This window comes from Stegodyphus dumicola, chromosome 6, assembly GCF_044657685.1.
Source record: "Stegodyphus dumicola isolate Sdum_Otavi_A_Nest chromosome 6, ASM4465768v1".
Taxonomy (NCBI): Eukaryota; Metazoa; Arthropoda; class Arachnida; order Araneae; family Eresidae; genus Stegodyphus; species Stegodyphus dumicola.
Window position 1 is genome coordinate 220,364,411 of NC_140773.1, and position 18,030 is coordinate 220,382,440.

An 18,030-nucleotide genomic window follows, 5' to 3' on the forward strand; every position below is an offset into this window, starting at 1 on the left:
GCATATGGTAATTTTAAGTTAAACCAGAAAGTACTCTTATAATTAATTGTTAAACTGAAAGGCTTAAGAATGTACCTTTACAGTTTTATGTTCTTGATGTAAGATCTAAGCCTATATTAGGGTTAACAGCTTGTTCTGCATTAAAGCTAATTGAAAGGATTGATTCCTTAAAGTGCAATATCATTAATAAAAATGATTTAATTGCTCAGTATAAACATGTATTTACAGGTACAGGGCAATTTCCTGACGAACCATATCATATAACCCTTAAAGATGATGCAATACCAGTAATACACCCCCCAAGACATGTTCCTCAGGCTTTACAGCCTAAATTAAAAGATACTTTAGATAAACTTGAGAGAGAAAGGATAGTATCGAAAGTAAATAAACCAACTGATTGGGTTCAAAGTTTGGTTATAGTTGAAAAACCTAATGCTAACCCTGAGATTATGCTTGGATCCTAGAGATCTAAATAAAGTAATTAAAAGGAAACACTATCAAATTCCTTCTCCAGATGATATAATTAGTAGGTTAGAAGGTAAAAAAGTATTTTAAGTTGTAGATTTAAAAGATGGATTTTGGCATGTAAAGCTAGATGAAGCTAGTTCTGAACTATGTACATTTAATACTCCTTATGGAAGATATAAATTTAATAAAATGCCATTTGGAATATCCTCCGCCCCAGAAATATTTCAGAAAAGAAACCAAAAATTATTTGGTGATATTGAGGGTGTGGAAGTTTATTTTGATGATATCATAATTGCAGGATCTGATGAGGTTACTCATGATATAATTATCTCCAAGGTTTTTGAAAGAGCTAGGTCTCTAAATATAAAATTTAATCCTGATAAATTACAATATAGAGTACCGGAAGTCATATATGTAGGCCAAATTATTTCTGAGTCAGGTGTAAAAGCCAATCCTAGTCATATTAAAGCAATTATTGATATGCCAACACCAAAATCAAAAACTGAAGTAAGGAGGGTGTTAGGAATGTTAAATTTTCTGTCAAATTCATACCTAGTGTATCTAAAGTTACTGCTCCTTCAAGAGAAATCATTCAAGAAAAGGTAGAATTTAATTGGGGAGAAACTCAGGAAAAGTCATTTAACAACATCAAACAACTGCTAACCAAAGCTCCAATTTTAAAAGTTTTCAGTGGTAATGAGGATATAATTATACAGTGTGATAGTTCGAAGGATGGCCTAGGATTGTGTCTTATTCAAAAGGGTAAGCCTGTATCATTTGTGTCTCGCAGCCTGACTAAAAGTGAAAAAAACTATGCACAGATCAAAAAAGAGCTATTGGCCATAGTATTTTCTTTTGAAAAGTACCACAATTTTGTTTATGGATGGAAAGTCACAGTACAAAGTGATCATAAACCGTTAATGGCAATTGTTAAGAAACCATTGCATAAAATCTCGTCTAGAATGCAAAGGATGATCTTAAAATTACTAAAGTATGATTTTGAGATAAATTATGTTCCGGGTAATCAAATGATTTTTGCTGACACTTTGTCACGTGCATATCCTGTGAATGAAACTATCAGTGATGATCCTGAAATGCTAAATGTTGTTCACATTAATATTTGTCTATGAGTGAAAGAAGAGTGGTGCAATTTAGGAAAGAAACTGAATCAGATCCAGATTTGCAAATAGTTATCAAATATATTAAAGAGGGTTGGCCTAAATGTTACAAAAAAGTAGATAGTGTAAAAACATACTTTAAAGTTAAAAATGATCTTTATATTAATGACGACTTGTTATTTATTAATGAAAAATTAGTTGTACCTTATGGTTTGAGAAAAGATATGTTGAAATTAATTCATGAAGTGCACTTTGGAATTGAGAAATTTAAAAGTAGAGCCCATGAAATTTTTACTGGCCAGGTATGACAAATGACATTGAGCAGCTTGTTTTCAAATGTGAAATATGTGAAAAGTTCAGAAATAGAAATCAAAAAGAACCTCTAATGCAACATGAAATTCCAACTAAACCATTCAAAAAAATTCCCCTTGATATCTTGCAATTTGGTAATCAAAATTACTTAGTAGTTATCGATTATTACTCTAAATGGATTGAGGTTTCTAACATAAAAGATAAGACAGCAAATGAAATTATGATAAAGTTAAAATGCATCTTTGCCAGGCATGGTATTGCAAATGAAATCGTTTGCGACAATAATCTCTGTAATAGCTACTTATTTAAGAAATTTGCTGACGATTGGGATTTTGAACTTAAATTTAGTAGCCCCAGATATCCTCAAAGTAATGGGTTAGCTGAAAAAGCTGTAGGAATAGTGAAAAATATCATGAGAAAAGTGCAAGATATAAGTGTAGGCTTAATAGAATATCGAAATACCCCAATTAGTGGAATAAATTTGTCTCCTGCACAACTGTTACTTAATAGAAGATTAAGGACAAAATTACCTATCAGTAATAAATTGTTAAATACTAAAATAAACAAACCTTATTCTAAATTTCGTGCACTACAAGCTAGGCAAAAATATTATTATGATAGAACTGCACTGAAACTGCCTGAGTTAAAACCTGGAGATAGTATAACCTTGTTCAACTTTAGAACTGGACAATGGGATAAAGGTGAAATAATTTCAAAACATAAAGCTCCTAGATCCTATATTGTAAGAAATTCAAATGGGGAAATATTACGAAGAAACAGACGCCATATCAATTTTCAAAATCACCTTACAAAGTTAATAATGATTATGATGATATAGTATTAGATAAAGAGGAAAATTCAAATGTAAGCCCTGAAAATGTTTCTGTGCCTGTTAATATAGGAAATCAACAGAATAATCTATCCAATAATACAATAACAAGAAGTGGACGGTTGATTAGACAACCTTCAAGATATAGAGACTTTGTCATGGAATAAAATAATGTAACATATTGCATATATCATTTTTATGTAACTTTTTTATTGTATGTCATATTGTGAATATACTTGTATTGATATTATTTGCTATTTTTATTATTGTTTATAAACTGGAGGAAGGGATGTGATGTATATTTAAAATAACTACAACTATAACTGTAACTGTAAATAACTACAACTATAACTGTAACTGTAAATAACTATAACTTTAACTGTAATGGCGTTCATGCTATGCGATTCCGTTGTTGTGATGCACGTGTTACTGTGATAGCTGAATGTCATGTGAACTGTTTAAAAATGTAATAATAAAAGTTTTGAATTCTTGAGATATACTCATTAGTTGAGTCTACTTTTAAAGCGTAGAAGTTATTAAGTTTAACAAACTAAACAAGAAGTTACAACGTTAACATGGGAGGATTTATGTACTCCACAAATGTAAAGAAGACTGATTAAGGCTTTTATTTCAATTAAATTAGTTTTTTTTGGGGGGGGCGGGCAGTCACTGTATCTTTGAAAATTATCCTCAGATTTGTCCATATAAATGTTTGTGCAATCAACAATGCGCTCTAATATGGTATTATCATACATTAATAACCAAGAGTCTGTAGGGGAACGATACAGTTCTGGCATTACCAACATTAACAACTAATTTAGTGATAATATTATGCTAAAGCGTTCTTATATTTTATTTTGGCTTTTTTATTCCATTTTGTAATCCCATCCTTCGCAGTATACCAAGAGTAACCAAGAGATTACTCTTGGTATACTGGATTTTGTGTTTTTTATAATATCTATCATATTCATAAAACATAAATGATACCATATACTTACCCTTTACTGAATTTTTTGAAAGGTGGTCTTATCACAGCTCTTTTACTAATAACACAATGCCTTCCTATTCTAACATTAGCTAAGTCTCCACGAATTACGCATTCAGTTTGGATAATTGTCTGTTAAAAAAATAGCACAAATGGATTACTTTGAGTAGAACATATTCAGAACATATAAAAATTTTGCACATGACAGTGTACATAAATCTCTTAAAATATGAAATTTCATTTAAAAGCAATAAAAATCATACAAAATTAAGAAAGGAGATCTGTAATTCTGAATATAATAAAATCCAGAATTTAAATGAATTTAAAGATATTATAATGTGTCCTTCAATTAATAGATAAAAAATAATAATTAAATATGGTTCACATGTTTATTAAACTTTAATGCTGCTTCAACTGATTTTTTATTTAATCACTCAAGACAATAGACTGCTGCATGTGAATAATTTCACCTTTGTGAAATGTCAAACATTATTTATATCAGTTATAAAATTTCAACCTCTAATTTATCTTCTTCTTGTATAAACAATAATCATATCTGTTGTTTTTACATTATCTGAACTGAATGGGCTGAAAAAATAGAACACAAAATTCTCACCATCTGTTATTAAAATTGTTAATCATACAGATGAAAACATTTTTGCTTTTCTAAATTTTTCATTAATTCTTTAGATATAATGTTATTAAAATATATTACTTCTATTATGCTGGTCTAAGAAACAAACTGCATGATAATAATTACTTTCTGTCTTCTGGGATTAATTCCTAAAAAGGAAATTAAAAAAGCTAATCATCTGAAAAGTATTTTTCAGAAAATAATTAATTTCTGCTTGGGATAATGATTCATATAACTCAAAAGTTTCATGGCAAGAACAGCAGAGATTTTCAATGCCTCTCATAAAGGTGTCCTCTTGTTTCTTCCTTTGGGTTGATATCCTTTGCAAAATCAGACAGTTTTTATGCCCTTTTTAACAATTTATTTAAATTCTTATAAGACACCTTTTTCTTCTTTTTCACTATTACTGCTTTCACTGCTGATGTTGTACGATAACTCAATTCTTCATTCATCATTTCTCGATTAATTCTTCATCTTCTTCCTTCTTTGGCCTCTCCATGGAAATGATTTACCACTATTTGCTTGTGCAACTCATAAAATATCTTAAGCTTTATTTTCAGTTGATGGAAGTCCTTTAAAATTGTTGATCATGTCTGGTTGAAGCTGATACCAGCAAGAGTTCATTGTTAAAAAATGAACTCTGAATCGTGTATGAATGGAACTCATTGGGCAAATTAAATAGAAACTAGGTAATGTGTCAAAATCGCGTTCTGCAAATAAGCACTCAGCAAGGGTTTATTGTACATAAAATTCTGTATTGCCGTTTAGCAATACCATGCATTCAGTCAGAGTCTGTTGAGAGTTCATATAATTGAGATGAATGTTCATTGCTAATCAATTTTACATTGTTTCCAAAGTTTTATGCATAATTTATGAGTTTTTATGCAATAAAGTATGACAAAATCAATATTAAAAAATTAATATTGAGGAAAAAGTTGGTCAATAAGTAGAAATGACATGGTTTTCAGTATCGGTGCTTGACCGCAAAAATGAAAGTGGGATGATAAAATTTAATATGCAGTTTCCAAATGTCTTTTCATTTGGAATGAAACTTCATTTTTACTAGGAATGAGAGCTTATTTGCAAGTTTCTTTCTGCAGACTACACAGAATGATATTTAAGAGTCTTCTATTTCAGCTGCGAAGAATCTCAATTCAGTGTACTCATCTTTATACTCTGTTTGTTTCTTTGTTTGTCTTCTGTTTGTAAAACACCAGATTTTTATTAAATATTTGTCCATAATGGTAAATGAATACAGCGTTTTTTAATTAGTTCACAGCAATGCAATCATATTAAAGAAATTAAAAAATTTACTTATTTCACAAATCCTTTGACTTTAAGAAAAAGCCAATTTGAATCAACGTCAAATACAACTGGGAAAAATAATATCAAATAAAAATACAGGAATAATATATTCAAAATAAATAATAATATATTTCAAAAGATTTTTTTTTTTTTTTTAGAAACCATTGAGATAATTATAAATTCTATTTCAAAGTTATAAAACCCCTGTATCATGAGGTATTTTGACAAACTATTAGTCAAAAACCCTTATGATGCATTTTACAATCTCCCATGATACACTCTCATGACAATTTCTTGTGATATGCTGCAGCACACAAATTGAGAAATACTGATTTGGTGTAAAGGATGACATTCAGACACACAGAATATTGAAGAAGCCCTTTGGCTATGATGCCTTAATTTTCAAACATTTGCTTTCACCTTTTTTGAAATCTTCAAAGAAGTTTGACAAAGTGGTACCTTCAAAAAGTTCCCCAAGGCTACTACAATACTACAAATGTGAATCACTTGGAAGGAACAGCCTATCAACTTCTCAACACAAAACAGTTATTATGCTTGAACTTAAAAGTTTATATATCTAATGATGATCATCACTGCAAAAGCTTAAAAATTTTTTAAAGTCTTATGATGAATTCTAAAAAATTTATAAATTTAATTCTTCTTATTCCTTTTTCAGGAATTTCAATATATTAATCAATATTTTAATACTCCTTCACTAATATTCTCAAATTTGTTAAGTTTAAACATAGTCAGTGAAAAGTATTTATTTATTCTTCATTAGATTTCACCATACGACCATAAATTTTACTATATAAATATAATTTTACTATACCTATAAATACATTGAAGTATAAATGCAAACTACAAATTATACATACTTTGCCGTTTAAGACTATATTTTGGCTGCCACATAATACAGAAAGACGACTGACCTTGTTGCCAGAGGCCTAAAAAAAGAAAAAATATTTTTCATTCATATAAAGGCATAGATTTAAATTTCTTTTCAGGATAACATTCTGTAATATTCCTCACCGACCATTAGCTTTTTTAAAATATATAAGCTCAGGGCTGTATCATGAATTTTCATAAATGGCATGCTGTTCAAAGCTCCAATATTGCTATATCTATGCATCATCTTACTAGATTTAAACTGATAATCTAAAATCTAGAAATTTCCAAAGCCTGAAATAGACAATTCTGGATCTCAGACTTTACATTATATTTGATAACTATTCATCTGTGACAGCCGTGTCTACTTCAGTTATTTCATAAGATACAATTTTAGAAATTATTTTATGATAATTTTAAATATTGTAGCTATCCTCTGCTGTGATAAAAATTCTCATATTTAGTGTGCCTAAATGGATCCTTGTCCCTGGATTAACTACTGCCTCTTAAGAAGCAAATTTTGAGCCCAGGTTTTATAAATGAAATATACAAAGCATGTTCAACATTACGGTACACAGATGAAAGATTTCTTTCTTGAACAGCCAAGATCTTATTTTTAAACACTGTAGAGGATCTCCAGAATTTAGCTACATGGTTTTCCTACTTGCCTCAGATTTAAGCACAATTTCATTCCTGTAATAAAATTAAATATTTAATTTTTTAAATATCTTTGGGTTCTTTTTTCTACTATGGGATGAAATGCATCAGCTTTCTCTAGAAAGATACACATACTAACTTGATACTTTCAGTGTGAAAATATACTTCTATTACATATTTATTCATTCTGACTATGGTACAAGTTTTCTAAATATAAGTAACATTTTTGTAAATAAAGTATAAACAGAATGGCCTATTTAAAAAACTTTTCATTAACAATACTCTGAAAGCAAGACTATAGTTACAAGAGATGATGTTCTGATATACTATAATTACAAGAGATGATGTTCTGATATACTATAGTTACAAGATGCCAGTTCTGCACATTAGAATAATTCTAATGTTCATTAGAATAATTCTAATGTGCAGAACTGGCATCTGTAGAAAACTGTTTGTCACATGTAATCCTATGGCAGGAAAGAGCCTATATTTGGTTTAAAATCAACAGTTTAATTTTATATGAGCTTTCAAATGCAACACTGTATAAAACTGAAAAGGTAAAGAAAGAATTTATTATTATTATTTTTTTTTTTTAAGAAACCTCTGGTTTGGAGTCTTTAATGGAATATAAAATGCTTCTGGCCAAATGATATTTTAAAAAAAATTTTCTGTGTAAAAAGTGTTATTCATTAGAGAAAGATAGCCAATTGTGGCATCTCATGCTAAGAAAAATATGTTTTCTGTAAAAATCTGCATATATACCAGGGCCAGCACTAGGCATTTTGTTGCCTGCTGCAATCTCTATGGGTCCTAAGTTCTGCTGCCGTATGGCTCCATAAATTCTAAATTTTTGCCACCCCTAAATTTTGTTGCTTAATGCCTCTTTTAAATTCTAAAAATTGTCCTGTCACTAAATTTGGCAGCTTGGTTCTTGTCTAAATTTTAAAAATTTTACCACCCCTAAAATTTGCTGTCTGCTACGGCAGTACCAGCCCTAATATACACTCTTCAAAATCAGAGCACGATGAAGGAAATGGTTGTTTTTGATGAAATTGAATATGTGTATAGCTCATACACAGAGAATAAAATGATTAAAAAATCAAGGTCATAGTACCTGTTCACGGCTCACAATCACTCATTGAGTGTTCAAATTAGTAGTTGGTCGAATCGCCCCTGGCAGCAATGCATGCTTAAATTCGTCAAGGCAAGTCATTCTGCAACACATTCTGCCAGGCATTCAACAGTTGTCACTCCAGATCTGCTATATTTTGTAGTGGCCTAATCTCACAGCCTACCATGCCCCATACATGCTCGACTGGTGAAAGGTCTGGTGACCTTGCTAGCCAAGGAAGAGTAGCAACCACACAAAGATAGTCCAGAGATATGTGAACGGTGGTGGCCTGGCGTTATCTTGTTGGAAAATGGCTCCAGGATGACGTGCCATGAAGGGTAATGCAACCGGCCGCAGGATGGTATCAACATATCGTTGAGCTGTTAAAGACGTACAAAGGATGACTAAAGATGACCTGCTGTCATAAGAAATAGAGCCCCACACCATCCCACTAGGGGTTATAGCTGTATGCCTTTGTAAAACAAAGGCTGATTGGGACCGCTGGCCCCGTCCTCTCCAGACACGAACAAGGTGATCATCTGCTTCAAGAGTGAACACAGATTCATCTCTCAACACTATAGGATGCCAGTCTGATGGCAGCCATGATGATCAGCTAGGACACCACTCCAGACGCCGCCGCCAATGTTGTGGGGTCAAAAGCAAATGTCTTAAAGGCCTCTGTGAATGTAACCGCACCTCAGACAAGCGGTGTGAGATGGTAGACGATACAACGGGAGGCATTGACGTGGCTGTAGTGCGTTGAATAGTCGAAAACGACACTTGGGGCAGTTCAAGCATGGAGATCAATCATCCTATCTTACCTTGCATTTGTACTCCTTGGCCTTCCAGAGCCTTCATTTCGTTGGCAATTTCCTTGTAGCAACCATTGCTACCAACATCTTTGCACACCAGTGTCTGTATGCTGCAGATGGCGGTTTATTGTTAGGTATGATCACCCAGCTTCACGCAACCCTAAAATGCAACCACATTCAAAGTAGTTTAGCTGTCAAGATCTTCGATATCGTCATAATGGCACCTTTAGTTGCTTCTTTATGGAATTACAATGGCAGCAACAAAAAAAGATAAATTTTCCGCCTCTGTTGCTGGTTTTATAGTTTGCGAATTGTGCACTAGAAATGCACATTATGATCGCAATTCCTGTTTATTTGCCTTGAAACTTTGATCATTTGCATGTTCGATCAAGATGTGTTTGCATACCAAATTTTGTTACTATTGCAAAAGTCCTTTTTGGCGCTTCGATTTTTTTGCAAAAGAGTGTACATTTCCCTTCATAAAGAAAGCTGACACAATCATCAATAAAAGTTACTATTTCAGTGCAAATTGGCAATTCTGGAGTCTTTTTTAAAAGATTACCACATCTTTTATATTTATATCAGGTTGTCTGGAAAATAATGCAGGTTTTTGCAATTGTTTATTTTTCCTGTACATTTTTAGGAACAAAAATATTTTGAATTACATTAGTTTATATATCATTTTGTAGCTCTATTTTTGCTCTATATTTATATAATAATCATTTTGTTTCAAAATTATTTTCAAAAATAATTACTAAGTGTTTTTGTTTAGATGTCAAAACAGGATTTTCTGCAAATTTACTTTTATGAGTAGAAACTAGGCCACAGCACAGCACAAACGGCTCGAAATGTCAACTAATTATGAGGTGAGAAAAGTGTTAATGAAACTACAGTTCAACGGTAATACCAAAGTTTTGTCGTGGAGAATTTGACCTGGAAGTTCAAGAGCATTGTGGACGCTCTTCAGCTGTTGATGACAATACAGTCAAAAGTCGTTAATTCGGACCTCAAAGCTAAAATCTTTCTGCGCATGCGCTGCATTGACGCATGCGCATAGGCGTTTTACTCGTGCGCCCAAGACATTTATGACATTTATGACGCATATGCCCAAGACTGCGCATATGCGTCTGCGCAGGTGCAGAATACGTTTTCGCGTGCGTGTTTAATGTATAACGGACGCTATAAGCTAAAATTATCTAATCATCTATTTGAGTTAATGTTGATGATAGCATTGTTCCTTAATCTTCGAATTGGATCCGGCTTATTATTTTTTGCAGACTGTAAGAGCAATTTTCTAAAAGTAAGCTTGAACTTTTGATTATGTCAAATAGAATTTCCGATGCTGGAGCTCCCAAAGGATCTAGAAAACGAAAGTGTGTTTCGATGTCCATCAAACAAAAAACGAATTGCTACAAAAAATGGATAAAGGCATATTCTTTGTTTATCTAACTGTTCCGAAATCTGTTTATCAATTTCACGCTGCTCTGCGCGGGGGGGGGGGGGAAGACGTCACGGCGCACAATGAACTGGAAGTTGATTTGTCAACACTATCGTTATCTTCAGAGCAGATGTTTTTATTTTATTCGGCTTATAATTCCTTACTAAATGTATTATTTAATTTCGATGTACTCCGTCTTTGATATGATTTAAATCAAATTCCTTGTCATTATAAATACCACGAATACAAATCAAATAGTTTTCTGGTTGCAATTTTCTAATTTCGGCTATGGGTAAGGTATGCTTTACGCATCCGCGCATTGAAAGAAATGTTTAATAAAGTAAACAAATAAATATTAGGCTTCTTTTTTGGTAAATTTTGATACCCTTTAGATCATAATTGCTCATTATTTTATAAATTACGGTTTCATATTTTTAATTTTATAATTTCTGCATGCCATCTTACCAGATTTAAACTGATGATCTATAATCCGGAATCGCCGAAGTCCCGACGAGTCCGGATTAAAGACTTTTGACTGTAATTTGAAGACTTTAGTTGAAACAAACCCGTGCATAACTGTTCGAGAGCCTGGCATAAGCAAAACGATTTCTGATCACTTGAATTGTATAGGAAAGTCAAAGAAGCTCGATAAGTGAGTTCCTCACGAATTGAGCGAAATTTTAAAAAATCACCGCTTTGAAGTATCCTCTGCTCTTCTTCTCCGCAACAAAAATGGCCTTTTTCTTGATCGAATTGTTATGTGCGATGAAAAGTGGATTTTCTCCAATGACTGGGGACATTCAGCTCAGTGGTTGGACAGCGGTCAGACACCACAACACTTTCCAAAGCCAAATTTGCACCAAAAGAAAATTATGGTGACTGTTTGGTGGTCTGAGGCTGGTCTCGTCCACCTCAACTTCCTAAATCTGGGTGAAATGATTACAGCAGATAAGTAATCTAAACAAATCAATGAAATTTGCCAAAAATTGCAAAGTGTGTGCTCGGTATTGGTCAACAGAAAGCGGCCAGTTCTCCATGACGATGCTCTGCCGGACGTCGTGCAACTGACCCTACAGAAATTGGACGAATTGGGATACGAGATCCTTCCTCTTCCCCCATATTTGCCTGACCTCTCACAGACCGATTACCATTTTTTCAAACATATGGATAACATTTTCAGAAGAAATGCTTCAAAAACCAAGACGAGGTCAAAAACGCCTTTGACAACTTTATTGCGTCCAGAACTCCAGAATATTATTCTACTGGCATAAATAAACTTATATCTCATTGGCAAAAATGCATTGATTTGGCTGGTGCTTATTTTGATTAATAAAATTGTTTTTCAGTTTAGTTATGATACTTTAAAGATATAGGTTAAAAACTGCATTATTTTCCGGACAACCTAATATTAAAAGTTGATATGTTTGCCAAAAACATTATCACCATATCAAAAGAAAACACACTTTAGCAAGTTAACATACAAATTTTAATTTCTAAATAAGGAATAAAATAAAACACTTTCTACAAACTCCTTCTGACATTTTCTGGCACTGTTCTTCTCCTGTACATAATGATCTGTTTTCAATTTAAAAAAAAAAAATATTACAGAATTGCACAAATTCAGCAATGTGCACTGGCTATTCACCAAATGCACCTCATAATTATACACAGAACATAGAATCTTTCCCTTTGCAATTAAACATTCCCATACAATTCAAACTTATCCATTCAATTTTCATACATCATTTGGTAAAATGGAACGTTTTATATAACATAGTAAGTCCGAGGAACACAGAAAAGAATAATCATGTAGTATACAATCTACTGCTTAGACAAGCTATTTATTTCTTAGGTGGTGCCACTAAAATACTGTTTTAAAATTGGAACATGAAATTGAGTGGCAGGAAAGAGAAATGATTAAAACAACAATGTATTTTATTGCCACTGACAAAAAAATAAGTAAATAACTAAAAGTGGTAGATCACAAACTACATGATTATCAAAAAAAAGTTTACCAATATCACTCAACGTGATTAGTATTCGAATTATTCGCATTATGGCAAACCATTTGGGGGGGGCTATTGCCTAAAGAAAGAGATGTCTTTGTGAAGATCTTTTTAAGGAAAAATGGCTCATAATCACATTACACATGAAAAAATCTTTGAAACTCATTCATATAACCCATTCTCCAGGTTAAACTCTTTTTTTTTTTTTTTTTTTTTTTTTTTTTTTAAGGCTTGTCTGTGAGCCATAATTTTACATGAAAAGAGAAGAAATTCCGAAATAATATAAATCATGGGATACTCAATGGATAAATACTTATGCACTCATTTTAATATTAGATTCGAATCAAGTTTTCAGAAATTTGAAGGGTTAAGAGTTTATTTTAGGGTACCCCTTGTATTATCATGAAGTTGTTGTTTCGATTATGGTAACCTGAGTACTTGAATGTTATGGAAACCCTATTATGACATAATCGTTTGCATTATTCCGGGAAATTTTTAATCATGGAATGTTTTGTAAGGGCTTTTGGGGTGTGTATTGTTAGGAAGTACATTGCTTGTTTCACTGTTTAGATGGTAGAATGGCTGAATGTAGTAAGATTAATTTGAAGTTTCTGCACGATTTGGAACAAAAGGGGAAAAGTTTGACTGGCGTGTAAATCAAGATTTACTTAGTAGCCATTTTCCAGACAGTACGGAACTACGTATGATATTTTTTACCCTTATTTTTGTAAATTTATGTGGTGACGCCAATACACGGATTCGAGTTGGGATAATTTTAGGAAGTTTTTGAAAGCTGTTAAGGAATTTTGTGTGCCACAGACTGAAGACGAAGGAATTTCTAAATAAGGTAAGTAGATATTTGCTTGGTGTAGTGCTGATATGCATAACAGGTTTTTCCTTTTTATGTTATTTTATTGTTTAGTTTAAAATGTAGTTTATTGAGATTATGCATTTTTTGTCTGCCTCTACTGTTGAATTGGGTGCTTCTTTGACATTTTTAAGTGAAAATATATCGATGTAAACATGGACAAACACAAGAGAGTGCGCAATGCCATTTTTGTGCAATTCTGGGATTTTTTTTTAAAGTGAAAATAGGTTGATGTGTACATGGATAAAGTCAAGGGAGTGCGAAATGCCCATTTTATGCAATTCTGGGATATTGTTTTAAGTGAAAATAGGTTGATGTGTACATGGATACCGAGTTTGTGCAATTCTTTGTCTTGTTATTTTGGCTTTGTGTAGCGGCAATTTTTGTGCTGAAAATCGCCGCTATGCAAGTCAAAATAACAAGTCAAAGAATTGCGTAAACTCGGCATCCATGTACCGCCAAAAATCGCCAAGGGGTACCTTTAAATATACTTTTACCATCTGAAAGTTAAAATAAATTAAATGACTATTTTATATTCCAGAATGTTTTTTAAGGTACAATGGCAATGGAAACAAATACTTGTTTTCACTGAAATGGTAGGTTAAAAAATCATAAATTAGCATATATACACACTGTTAGTTTTAAATATGTGCACTTACAGATTACAATATGCATTTACATGAGTTATTGGAAAGAAGTATACAAGAATTGTCATCACAATAGAAGTTTAATGAATCAAAAATAAAAATATATCAATATATAGAATTTGAAATCTATGCTAACTTCTCCTAATGTATCGTTTTGGCTAATCGAATTTTTTCTGCCATCTTAAGTTCTGAGATATGAAAATTTGGGGTAAAATGCAGAATCGCCCACTTATTTGTTTAGCACTTTTAAGAGTAAGAAGAATTGGATTTTTGTCAATTTTCTATGGCTTTTTAAGTGAAAATAGGTCAATGTGTACATGGATAAAGTCAAGGGAGAGCACAATGGCATTTTCGTGCAATTCTGGGATTTTTTTTAGGTGAAAATAGGTCAATGTGTACATGCAGTTGTTAAAAACACACTTAGCAGTGGGTGAATCTGCACTTTCCCTAAAATTTGTATCTAATGATGAGATTGAAAAGTAGCTTGGATAGTCTGAATAGTCTGCAATGCAAATGATGCGATAACTTCTTCGCAGAATGAAGATCAAGAATGGATACATACTTGATCTTCCATGTAACTCTGATAGAAGTATAAACAATATATCTTGCTGAAAATTAAGGCTATAATTTTATTTGAAAGCACATCTCGGAAAAAACAACATGTGTAAAAATCTACATAATGACTTCCCTTAACGTTACCACCACAGTTGAATGAAGGTGCTTTCTCTCCCAGAAATTTATGGTACTAAGTCACTTGAGCATTTCTATTTCACAAGTGCTACTACGGTAGAAGTTAAAATGTCTCTAGTGTAGAATTAGGTGCCCCTTCGATTAGCGATAGTTTCGACGATGAAACCTCACTTCTGGTTACCATGATAGTTTTAACTTTGTTTTAGCTTCCTGATTTTATTTAAATGAAAATAGATTGATGTGTACATGGACAAATTTAAGCCAGTGCACAATGCCTAGTTTGTGCAATTCTAGGATGTTTTTTTAAGTGAAAACAGATCGATGTGTACATGGACACAGAGTTTGTGTAACTCTTTGACTTCTTATTTTGATTTTGTATTGCGGCCATCTTGAATTCCTGGCGCCGATCTTGGCGTCAAAAAAGAATAGCCAAAAAACAAGGGGCACCCAATCGTAAACTTTTACCAGAGTTTTCATTCGCAGAGAACTCCTTGGCGCTTCGGGAAAGAACCCGTTGGTGCCGTTGCATTTTTTCTCGCCAAGCTCGCGGTTCATCGACGATGAGCCGAGCCGTAAACGTGATTTTTAGTGCATGTAAATTCAAGTTAGCAGATGAAACAATATATTAAGCATATGGTAGTAAAAATTCACAGATAATAAGCATGTAGATGTAAAACTAACCGGTTAAACGTGATATACGAAAATAAATTTGTATTAAATTCAAGTTAGCCCAGAAAAGAATGTATTAAGTATAAGCATTTATAACAGAAATAAATATTCATTTAAAAAATATAAATTAGTATTAATATACTGAAATTAACCAGTTAAGCATGATATACTAAAAAAAATTGGTCTTAAATTCCAGTTAACACAGAAAACAATATATTCCTTACACCAGCAGTGGTTTGCTAATTTTGGCATCCAACTATTCTGTTATCTTTGATAACCAATAATATTTTTTATTTCAATTTAATCATCTATTTATGTCACACCTGCCATCCTCTGAAAGGTTATTGTTAGAAAAGCATTAACAATATATTATCTTGTTAAAATTTTATGCCATAAAAATTGATTTATTCTCATAATTTTAAATGACAATAGCAAATAATAAAAATAAAAGCATTACTTAATTGTTTAAAATGCACATGCACATTTTTGCGGCCTACGAAAACAAATTATTTTAGAGGTTGGAAACTAAGAACTATGAGCTCTAAGAACCATGAGCAGAAAGAACCTCATGTTCTTTCTGCTCATGGTTCTTAGAGATGTTAATAATTAAGAACACAACGTGAACAGCCGCATTACAAATTAGCATCCACCCCTCCCTCCATATTTTCTTCCTTTCATCTCGAACCGAGAACCGGCATCTAGGCACTATCTACAAAAATATTTGGTACTTTTCCGTTTTGCCGGCGCAAGCGATAAAGTCGCCAATAATGGTACAACCGATGCCAAACGGAATATTCTCGCTGGTAACCTTTTATGCCTCATTTTCAAAACAAGTCGCAGCTTTTTCTTATCAGATTGATTGTTTTTTTCAATACTGGCATATAATTACATAGAATTTTTATCAGACAGTTCAGTTTTATGTCTAAAGCCATTTTCGGTAATTAGGTCAATTAGGATGCAATCACAGCGCTTACCCGAAGCCGAAAATATAGAAAAGAAAAGTCAAGGGTTAAATTCATCAATTCTAATGAGAATGCATTAGTGAAGTAAAGCACTGCAGTTTTACATAATTTCTGAATAAGCTATTCGTACGCATTGAAATATTTCTTGCATTTAAACTTGTGTTCCAAATTAAGATTTAACTTGAAATTAATGTAGATAATTACGCAGAGCATTAGATTTTTGTAGAGTAGTTTACGTGAGATGAGATCGCTTGGAGTCACGTGATATGAACCGGCGAATTAGGATGTTGAACCATGAAAGCATAGTAAATTCTTAAATTAATGTCTTTTTACAAATTTATTGTCTTTATTTATTGGCTTTTTATAAAGTTTTAAGCGATATTAAAATGTTTATGCCTTCAAAAAAAAAAAAAGAATTCTTAGAACTAAAATTTTTTATGTGTATACAGTATGTTGTCGCCAATAAAGTCTGCTTGGCGAGATTTGCGCCGGCGAAACGGAAAAGTACCAAATATTTCTATCTATTTGTTGTTAAAAAATTCAGAAAAAATAATAATAAATAAAAGAAGTATAATATAAATCTGCAAATGCGAACAACGACAGTGATAATTCAACAAAATTTGAATGCAAGAGGAATAGTTGCAAACTTCGAACAAGCGAATAGAATAAATCCCTTGGGTTACCAGGTTTGAACCATTATCGCTAAAGTTGGTGATGTTTACATTTACCGAGTTCTCTGCGGAAGTGCTTCCCTTTTACCGTTAAAATTTAACCAGAATCCATGTATTACAATTTAAACTGAAATTAATTAAACAAAATTAATGTTATTTTTAAAATAATTATATTTTTACAACATGGGGAAGGAAGCAGATTGTAGAACTTACGGTTTCAATGTACTCCATTTTATTATAAAATACATCTTCAGCTTCCATGTTGCAGTTTAATATCTCCTCTTTAAACGTCTGTAGAAAAGGAGGTCTCTACAAAATATTTAAAAAAACTATAAACAACGTATTATAAGTAACACCGCATACTACTCTGGGTAGAACAGTACTAATAGTTGATGCCGGCAAACATTTTTAATTTGAAATTATGAACCAGGGTTTAGAGCAAATGAGTTTCTCAAATTTTTATAAACAAATCAATCTCTGCCTGTAACATTTAATTTTGCACCTTGCTACGTCTTTTCGCTTTCAATAAGATAACCTTTTGGAAAAGCACTAAAAAAAATAATTGATGCTGTTTTCAGAAATTCCTCTTCTGATGTGATTGAACTTCAGTGATCGTAAATAAAACAAAACTACTGGAAATATTCATAAAATGAATGTGAAGAATATAATAACTGTCAAAGACACGGCGTAATAGGATGCTTGCAGAATATAGGTTATAATCAAGGCTACTATAAACAACTCTCCTCAGCGAGTTTCACACACACACAGATCGTACACACACACACACACACAGATCGTATTTTATTCTCGAGTGTCAAGATGTAGAAACATCTTTTTACTCGACTTCTGATAAAGAACGGGTGGGGGGAGAAAGAGAAGGGGTGAAATGAGTGTGGGAGACGGTTGAAAGAGAGTGAGGTCCGCACTAGCGGCGGCGAAAAAAGGGGGGTGTCACGTTCA

The 18,030-nt window shown here is 32.6% G+C and overlaps 1 protein-coding gene across 1 annotated transcript in view; it reads right to left on the reverse strand.

The window, feature by feature from the left end:
• DCTN5-p25 (Dynactin 5, p25 subunit) overlaps window positions 1-17,579 on the reverse strand; it is a 43,949-nt gene extending 26,370 nt beyond the window's left edge. The window contains exons 1-3 of the mRNA XM_085819551.1: window positions 17,284-17,579; window positions 6,530-6,598; window positions 3,726-3,844 (exon numbers count right to left, since the gene is read on the reverse strand). Of these exons, the coding sequence (XP_085675677.1) occupies window positions 3,726-3,844; window positions 6,530-6,598; window positions 17,284-17,331 (236 nt within the window). The 5' untranslated portion in view covers window positions 17,332-17,579. The remainder of the gene's footprint in view (window positions 1-3,725; window positions 3,845-6,529; window positions 6,599-17,283) is intronic.
• Between the last annotated feature and the right edge of the window lie 451 nt (window positions 17,580-18,030).